Consider the following 8,701-nt stretch of genomic DNA (forward strand, 5'->3'; position numbering starts at 1 on the left):
ATGATTTCACCATGTCCCTGGCTCAGAATTTGATCTTCCAAGGGGCAGAGAACATGCAGGTCACTTAGTATTAGGAATTGCAGTGCTTGTAATCTCAGACCTTGGGCAATAAATGTGACGTCTGCTTCTGACATTCATAGAGTCTGTTAAACCGTCGTGTATCCTAATACTAGAAACAGCTTACTCTGTATTAAAAAACTCTGAATACTTTGTCCATTTTTAGTAAGAATAAAAGGAATGATTCCACAATCACCTGTGCAGACACCAAGAAAGCAAGTATCCTCCTCATTCGCAAGATTTATGTTCTGATGCAAAACCTGAGTCCCTTACCAAATGATGTTTGCCTGACTATGAAGCTGTTTTATTATGATGAAGGTAGTATTTCCATATCACCTTGATTTATCAACTGTTTTTCAGACACTGGAAAACAATTCAAAGAAATATTTTAGTATATAATCTTTATGGTTGCTGGGACTTGTTAAATGATGTTATTTTGCATGTGTCTGTTTCTCAGGATAATTTGTAAAATCCAAGGAGAACAGATTTGATCTCACTGTAGGAACACAATCTTGTCACTGACTTCATTGGAGCAAGGATTTCAGTGTGTTTTAAAAACAAATTGAGTTTTCCTGAGTATGTTAGGATGTAACGCTTTTGCCAGACTAGTTCTAGTTTGGATGACTATTTAAATGTCTGACACTAGCTCTGCTTTCAGAATGTATTATTGCTTTGTAAGGAAAAATCAGAGCATCTAGCTCATCTCTGCATATATAAACTGTTTCAAATAGCTTTAATTGGGTTTTGCCTGTTGCGTAGGGGAAAAGGAACTTCATTTAGTACAACTTGAGTATTGATTATTCCCTTCCCCACACACACAGTTTTTTTGGAGTAGCTCTTTGTATTTAAAGGGGAAAAGAGTCTTTTAGCCACACAAGTTAAAATCAATTTTACAAGAACGTGTTTCATTCTGACTCATTTAATGAATTCTTTTCTGCAGTTACACCATCTGATTACCAACCTCCTGGTTTTAAGGAGGGTGAATGTGAGGGGATGATATTTGAGGGGGAGCCTATGTATCTTAATGTGGGTGAAGTGCCAACGCCTTTTCATATGCTGAAAGTTAAAGTTACAACTGAAAAACAACGAATGGAAAATGTTGATAAAAGCATCCTAAAGCACGGAGACACTAATGTGCCTCTCCGGGTGCTCAGAGTGGACAGAGATGATCCAGAAGAAGAGAATCAGGACATGAATGTAAGAGCGCAAACGTTTTGTGTAGCTTCTTGAATTTTTTTGTGACTTATAGTCTAGAAAATGGCCATTAATTGTTTTACTGTGTGTCTTACCATAACATTAATAAAAACCTCTGTGTTTCCAGATACATTTAAACAAGACAATATGTCTTCAATACATTTTTGCTTTAATTTTACTGCTCCAGTTAACAATCTGTCATTGTTAAAGCCGTGTTGAGCAAGTGCATCAGCATAATGCCTGGCAGCAGCAGCAGCAGCAGCATTGTTGATAGTGATCTCTCTGCGAGACTGGAGAGGAGCAGCAGGGTGGGAAGCAGAGGGGCAGCTTCGTGCTGTGGGTACAGGTGCCAGTTGTTCAGCTCCAATCACAAGGTGCAGGTGGAACCTCCCTGGAGCTGCCCCATACTGGTCCCAAGCGAGCTGCTGCAGCCAGACGGTATTGACTGGCAATAAATTTGCTCTGGGATCCTCTTGTACAGCAATATACATACAGCTAGTGATGCCACAGCTAAAGTTAAAACAAACTTGATTCTGTATTGGGATTTTTCCCTGGGGAAACCTCCCTAGAAAAAAGCGACACTTGCTGAAGGCACAAGTGCGTGACAGGCTCGTGGATCCCGCTGCTGATGCTAGAGTGCCCGAGGTGGCTCTTGGGATTGCGCTGGTGCAGGCTGCAGCAATTGGAGCACATGGAGGAGTAAGTTGAGGCAGGCAGCAAATACCTTTAGTCATGTTAGAATGTGCAAATATGTGTGCTGAGCTATACTGGCCATAGGTGAGAAGGAGGCGGAGCTTCAAGGCTTCTGGCCCCTCCCCCTCAATTAGCATTGCTCGGGAGGCCTGTAGGTGATATGATGGAAATAAACCACTTGGCCCTCTAAATCTGCATATGCCTCTCAATTGCTGTTTCACAGGCAATGGGAAGGTGGTAATTGATGCACTGATAGTATTCTTTCAATATCTATTGTAACAATTTCAATATTTTGTACAGATGTTTTTCTTGGTAGTTGAATTAAATGTGTGCTTGCATTAATAATTACATAACGCTGAGCTAGCCTGTACGTTTCCATGTCAGATTCAATTATTTCAATATAGTTTGTTCACTGAGAATCCATCTAATAAGCTCTGGCCCTAAGCAACTGATTACAAACTCTTGTCCTTATTTGTCTTCAGTAAGTGATAGAAGTTTTTCTTAATCTAGGAAGATCCTGTCTTGGATAGTAAAGTGGAAGATAGGAATAATGTAAATATTTCAGAAGCTCAAGGTAACATTTATGTGTATTTTTCAAGTCTCTTCAGTTTGTGCCCCTTTTTCCTGATGTTACTAAAACAAAAACTCAATTTTCTGGTGTAAACCACTATATTCAAAGTTACCTTTATTTTCTGTCGTGGCTTTGTTCTGTAAAGCACTTGGTTAGCACATGCACGTTTTCATGTTTCTATTCTGAAATTCTGATCTTCCGTTCCATTTTATCAGATAAGCTAAATCTAATGGGTTATATATTTAGAAGTAAATTTTGTTGTTTTATTTTTCTGTTGTTGTTATGTTTTTACTAATATATTTAATTTCCACATAAAGCTTGCAGAGGTATTGTGTTCTTGAGTTCATTATTACAGACTTGTGAAGCAGAATTCTCTCTGCAAAAAATGGTCCAGGTCTATTTTTGTTTAAGTCACAGCTGTTTGGACTGTATCTTCACTGCTTCAGCCACTACATAAGTTTAGCAGAAATACCACTTTAGCCATCTTTTTTCCTTAATTTCTGATTACGGTAGGACCATGGTCTGATTCTGCAATCCATACATGCTTCAGTCTGTGGTTGTGGAGGAATCGAGACCATCGGGGCTTGTGGACACCGAAGAGTTTTTACGTTGACTGAATGATACCTTTGTAAAAATACCTGTCCATATGATGCATGTTCTTCTGTACAAAGGAAACTTTTTACTGTGGTTTGCTATTCCTGATACAATCAGTAACTTCGTATCAAAATATGTTTTGTTTTATGAATGATTGTATGATTATGTCTGTGCCGCTGGCTATTTTAGTGCCTTTTTCAGCTGCTCGCTTTCACAGCTTACTCTGGACCTCTGTGCCCTTTTCTCTTACTGCGTACATGGCTTATTTTGATAATTGCAAGTGAACTTTTTTAATAGGTACAAGTTCTAGCAAAGCACTTTTGTTAGTATGAATCTTGGCAAACTGAGTTTCCTCAAGTAAAATCCTAACACTGTAAAATCTGTCAATGTAAAACTATGCAAACGATGTGAGTAGCAGCAAAAAGCAAATTCCAGGTGGAAGCCTATAAGGCAGCACTTCTCAAGAAGGTACCAAAAACATTTACTTCTGTTTTATTTTTTTTAAAAAGTTTCATATAACAACTTCAATAAGCAATTGAACTGAGAATTCTGCAGAGAATATAAATGAAATCTTACGTTTTGGAAGCACTCTGAGGACTCTTAACACTGCAAGGCAAAGCCGCCTTCTCCCTTGTTATCAAATAAATGATTATGTCCTTCCTGCTATGCAGGACATCAGGAAGTACCTGTTAATCCTTTCCGATGAAAAACAGGAGCACCTGTCTTGTTGGATTTTTCTTAGCCTTTATAAACAGATAGTTTCTGTGCTGTTTGCTTACGATTGTATAAATGTCCTCCACTGTAAGCTCAGAATGCAGAAGTGCCAATAAAACAACTGTCCTGGCTACACCAGCCTGACCACAGCTGCTGCCAGAAACAGGCCCTGGAAGCATTCCACTGTCTTTTTTTTTTTTTTGGTTGGTTGGTTTTTTTTTTTAAATCAGTGCTCCAAGATGTCTCCAATTCAAAACATGAGACAGCGAACTCTGTCCTCAGGGATCTCTGTGAGCAGAAGCTTCCCTTTAAGATTTTAGAGAAACTAGGAGGGAAAGTAGAAGATGATTTATCTTCAGATTCCCCAAGATGGCCCAGGGGCTCAAAGATTGAACTTTGCTACCAAACAAACTGAAGAATGAATTGCTGCTTGTTGGTCTGCTCATCTTGGAGAGGCTATATAGGAATCATCCAGACAATACTGGTAACCATTTGCTGTACATAAAGCATTTCAAACATAGCAAAGAAAGATCAAAAGAGGAAATAAGTGCCCTTTTTGGAAGAAGATTAAGTAGAGATGATGTAGAAGAGTATGCTCAGAAATGCTCTGATATGCTCATGTAAAACAGGATAGCTAAAGGAACACAGTTCTCAAGACTATGAAGTAAAAAACCAAGCTTTATGACTGAAATCAGGGTAGGAGGAGGGGAGAACTTTATTTGGATGAGATGCCTGTGTAAAATGCCTTTTTTCTGTAGCAGAGGTAGAGGCTTCTGTGGAGATAATGAATATATGGCACTCTTGGAAGAAATGCCCATTAGTGCTGCTTGCTCTGTTCACTCTTCGTAATGCGTTTCCCTAAAGTTGCATCTGCTTTGAAATGTAACTCTGGTTCTGCAGGCTTCAGAAACACCGATTTTCCATAAAAACTTCCAGACATGTTGCTTTCCACGTAACTACAAAAGCAGCAACTGTGTCGGTGCTGAGGCTTTTGGTCCTCTCAACCCAAACAAGACTAGGAGCTTGTTGGGGCTACCATGGTGTCCGAGTGCTTGTGGAAGCAGTTGGAGAAAGCAAGTTGAGCCTGGATTTTATTTTTTTTAAATGGGTTAGAGTGCCCTGTCGTTCAAGCCCGACACTGAACAGGCTGTGCTGTGTATTTAAATAGTGGCATTAATTTTTTTTTTTTCAGAAATAAAACGTGCAACTTTGCAAAAACAGCTAACATTTCCATGCTGTTCAAAAATAATCGTGGAAATGTGTAGGAAACAGCATGTGTAGATTAGCATTTTTATCTTGATGATGCTAGTAGGCTGCAGAACTGAAATAACCACATAAAGCTGTATCTGGTGCTTTTAGAAATTCATGGAAGTTCCAGAAGCATGCAAAAATGCAGCGAATTGCTTGTCTTATGGAGTTGGTACAATGTTTTATTTACTGGAACTACAAGACACAGGAAGATGCATTTGTGGCCCTGAAATTCTTCAGTCATTTCAACAGCTGAAGCACAGTCATCTAAAAACAGCACACGCACACATTGTATACTAGAGAAAAAAAAACAGCAGGGATTAGGAACACCACCACAAAAAACCCTCCAGAACTGACTGCTCATTCTTCGTGGCCTTTAGCAGTACAGTGTATAAACGAGTTTGGGGATCAAGCCCACTCTTCCAAAGATCCGGCGTGTAAATCCGTACTACCTAGCGTAAGCATCTCTTAAGTGCCTGCAATAGGAAGTTGTGATAGGAAATCGCTGAATTAAAGATGTAAGAGAATGTAATGCTTGGTGGAGTTAATGACTTGCTTGCACACAGAGAATTAGAGCCCTTTGGAGCACCTGTTTGCTGCATTTATAACGTGGGGGTGTTCTTTGTGGCAAAGCATCAGTGTTAAGAGGCTGCTAGTGTGTTGTCAGTGGTGTGCTTTATTATTTAACAACTCTTTTATAGAACCAAATGTAACTTGTGAAGAGGATGAAGTTACGAAGGCTGGAGGGAACCAGAATCTGTATGTTCCTAATCCTCAGGTATGAAAACTGCACTCTGTTGTCTTAAACTTCTACTAGAGCTTTTGTGAAGCTTCTTTCCTACTTTGAGTGATTAACAGGTAATCTGCTAAAGGTTTATTTACCACAGTCAGTATTTTCAGCAATAAAATGCATTTACGTTTTACTTTCCACTGTTTCACAAAAACGATTAATATTCTAAAGCAATCAAAAGCAGTAACAAAAGGCTGTTTTTCTGTGATACAGATTTCAAACCAGATGGTCTGACTGATATTAAGATAAATGGGAATGTAACTTCCACGTTTATAAACTGCCATAACCAAACACTCTGCCTAATAGAAATTTCTCTGACAGACCAAAACTTGATTAAAAGTTGATTAAAACTTAAAATGCAGGTTTATTACTCAGACTTAAAACTCAGGCTATATTCCCTGCATATAGCAAAATGGTATAATTTAAATGTGGAGGACTACTTCAAACACAGGTCCTTAAGATTTCTTAAAACAGAATAGCCCTAGGTAACCGTGAGCGACCTACTGTATAAAAATAACTGATGCTTTGATCTGTCAGGGCTCTTTGGCACATTCAGCAGTAAATAGTGCTGTTGACTTCAATGGGTATACTCCTGTATTTAAATTTCAGCTTGAGTGCTGTGGTGAGCAGAGCCAGAGCTCTTTGCACGCTACAGCACTGAACCTTGCTGTAGCCGTTAATATATATTTTTTTACTGCTGTCACAAGGCAACATCTATTTTTTGATTTTAGGTCGATCATTTGGCAAGTAAAACATCTGAACTTAATGTGTCAGAGAGCAGGACGAGAAGTGGAAAGATATTTCAAACCAGCACTGTTAGTATAGTTTTTTCTCTACTTCTGTTCTTCCTATTTCTGTTCTTCTTTAAGCCTTTTTCTGTTCCACACAGTGAATAAAACTCTAAGCTTTAATACATTCCATGTTGACAGAATGAAACTCTCATAATTTCTAAAATTCCCATTAACTTCAATTTGGATTCTTAGTGTCAAAAAAAAGTCTGTTCCAAAGAGTTAAAAGCTGAGTGTTGATGTAGTTAACGCAAGTTGAGAAAGATTCATTAGGATTGATTTACATCTTCTTGAGAATGTGTTTAGCCAAATTCCCCGCTGGTTTAGTCCGTAGTTGGTAGGAGTGTGTGCCAGGAGGGATCCCCAGCCCAGTGTTACCATATGCTTGCTAGTGATTTCACTTGGAAAGCACAAGGCCAAAATTCTAACCTCAGATCTGTGACTCATTCACACCAAGAAAAATCTGTTACTTCTTTGCTTAATCACATTGCAGCAGATGAGTCTTGTAGTCAGTGCGACCTGCGGGGAGCCAAATTCCTCCAGCCTTGCACCAGTGGAGCAGAAGTTGTCTTCAGGGTGGAATTTGGCCTTTGGGGATGGCACTGGGGGCCCCCATCTGTCTGTTCCTGCTGCCTTTACCAACTGAGCTTGGTAGCTTCAGCTTTGTGAGGCACCGGAAGGCCTTCACAAGACCTCAACATCTCTCCTGCTTGTGAATGTTCAGGGTTACTGGTAGGTTCTTCTCAGAAAAAGCTGTGGGGCGAATACTACTGTTCTAGTAAATAAGTAAGCGCTCTTCACTTACAGTCAGGAGGGGAAATTACATGTCAGGGCCAAGGAAAATTGTACCCTTCCTGTCCCCGCTCAGGAAAGCTCTTCATTAATTTTTAGTGCGGGTTAGGGAACAGTAGTTGTGCAAGGATTCATAATGTGCAGCTCAACTGTTGCCAGCAGTTTTCTCCTAAACTAATGGTTGCTTTATTTCTATGAAGGCTGATGGAAATCAAGCTTGGGAGCATGCAAATTTCATTCTTCAGCAGAATGTTCTAAAGAAATCCAGAGAGAAATTGGTCTGTGTCTTAAAAATATCTATGTATGAAAGCTGCATGTGAAAAGGGCTGACAGAGTTCGCAACAAACTCATGAAGCGGAGATGTTAAATTCAGAATGTAGAACTAGTAGATTCAGTCTTTTTGTGAAGTACTGCTTACCGCAGAATAGAATTTTTTTATTTCCAACCCCAGGGTCATACACAGTATTTTTTTATGTTATTCGCTGATGTGAAGAAAAAAAAAAAATTGTTCTGTATGCTCAGTATCACCGTATCTTTCTTATAAAAAAAGGTTTTGTTAATGAACTCAATACTAGAATTTAAACAAAGCACAGTTGCTTTAAATGATCAAAAGCACAGCAGAGCTAAAGGCTAAATTCTTATCTTTCCACATGTGTGCAAGTGAGAAATAATTGGATTAAACTCAGTAATGTGAGCCTGTGTGGTGCTGAGCCCCCTCTCCCGTTGGTAGGGGGCACTCTGCTGTTGTGCAAAGCCCTCCTGGTGCCGCCTGGCTCTGCAGTTGGGGCCGCTGCCTTGGCTCCCAGCTGCTCATGGAATTGGACTTCAGGCGTGTTGCCTCTGTGGAGGGAACAGCCTTCAGTACGTTCCCTTGAAGCTGTGACACACAGGAGGTCCTGCTGTTAGAGCATAAATACATCCCAGCCCTCCCTCCCTTTGGAGGGAGGGTCAATTCTGCCAGAAAATAGTATCCAGATGTTACTCCAGGCTTCGCGCCTCTGGGCAGGGACCAGGTGATAGCAAGGTCGAGCCGCATGCTCCACACGCACCTCTCGATGCATCACACAGCCGTCTTGTTCAGGGTGGGCTTTTCCCACGTAGGACTTGTAAGGCCGTGGAGCAGGCCACAGCCTGCGCAGTGTGGCAACCTGTAATGCAATATTTATTTTCCCTTGGCAGGTTCACCACTTTGAACTCTCATCTAGTCAAGATGTGCTGCCAAAAAGGAGAAAGATCAGTGAACCAAAGGAGCAGTTTTAG

At 40.2% G+C, this 8,701-nt stretch overlaps 1 protein-coding gene across 1 annotated transcript in view; it reads left to right on the forward strand.

Annotated features, from left to right (window-relative positions):
* The window catches only part of HORMAD1 (HORMA domain containing 1), a 14,220-nt gene extending 5,519 nt beyond the window's left edge, over window positions 1–8,701 (forward strand). Inside the window, exons 8-13 of the mRNA XM_009319784.1 lie at window positions 224–375; window positions 998–1,254; window positions 2,455–2,518; window positions 5,773–5,849; window positions 6,593–6,676; window positions 8,621–8,701. Coding sequence (XP_009318059.1) covers window positions 224–375; window positions 998–1,254; window positions 2,455–2,518; window positions 5,773–5,849; window positions 6,593–6,676; window positions 8,621–8,701 — 715 coding nt within the window. The remainder of the gene's footprint in view (window positions 1–223; window positions 376–997; window positions 1,255–2,454; window positions 2,519–5,772; window positions 5,850–6,592; window positions 6,677–8,620) is intronic.

Source organism: Pygoscelis adeliae, unplaced genomic scaffold, assembly GCF_000699105.1.
Source record: "Pygoscelis adeliae isolate BGI_AS28 unplaced genomic scaffold, ASM69910v1 Scaffold181, whole genome shotgun sequence".
NCBI classification, from domain to species: Eukaryota; Metazoa; Chordata; class Aves; order Sphenisciformes; family Spheniscidae; genus Pygoscelis; species Pygoscelis adeliae.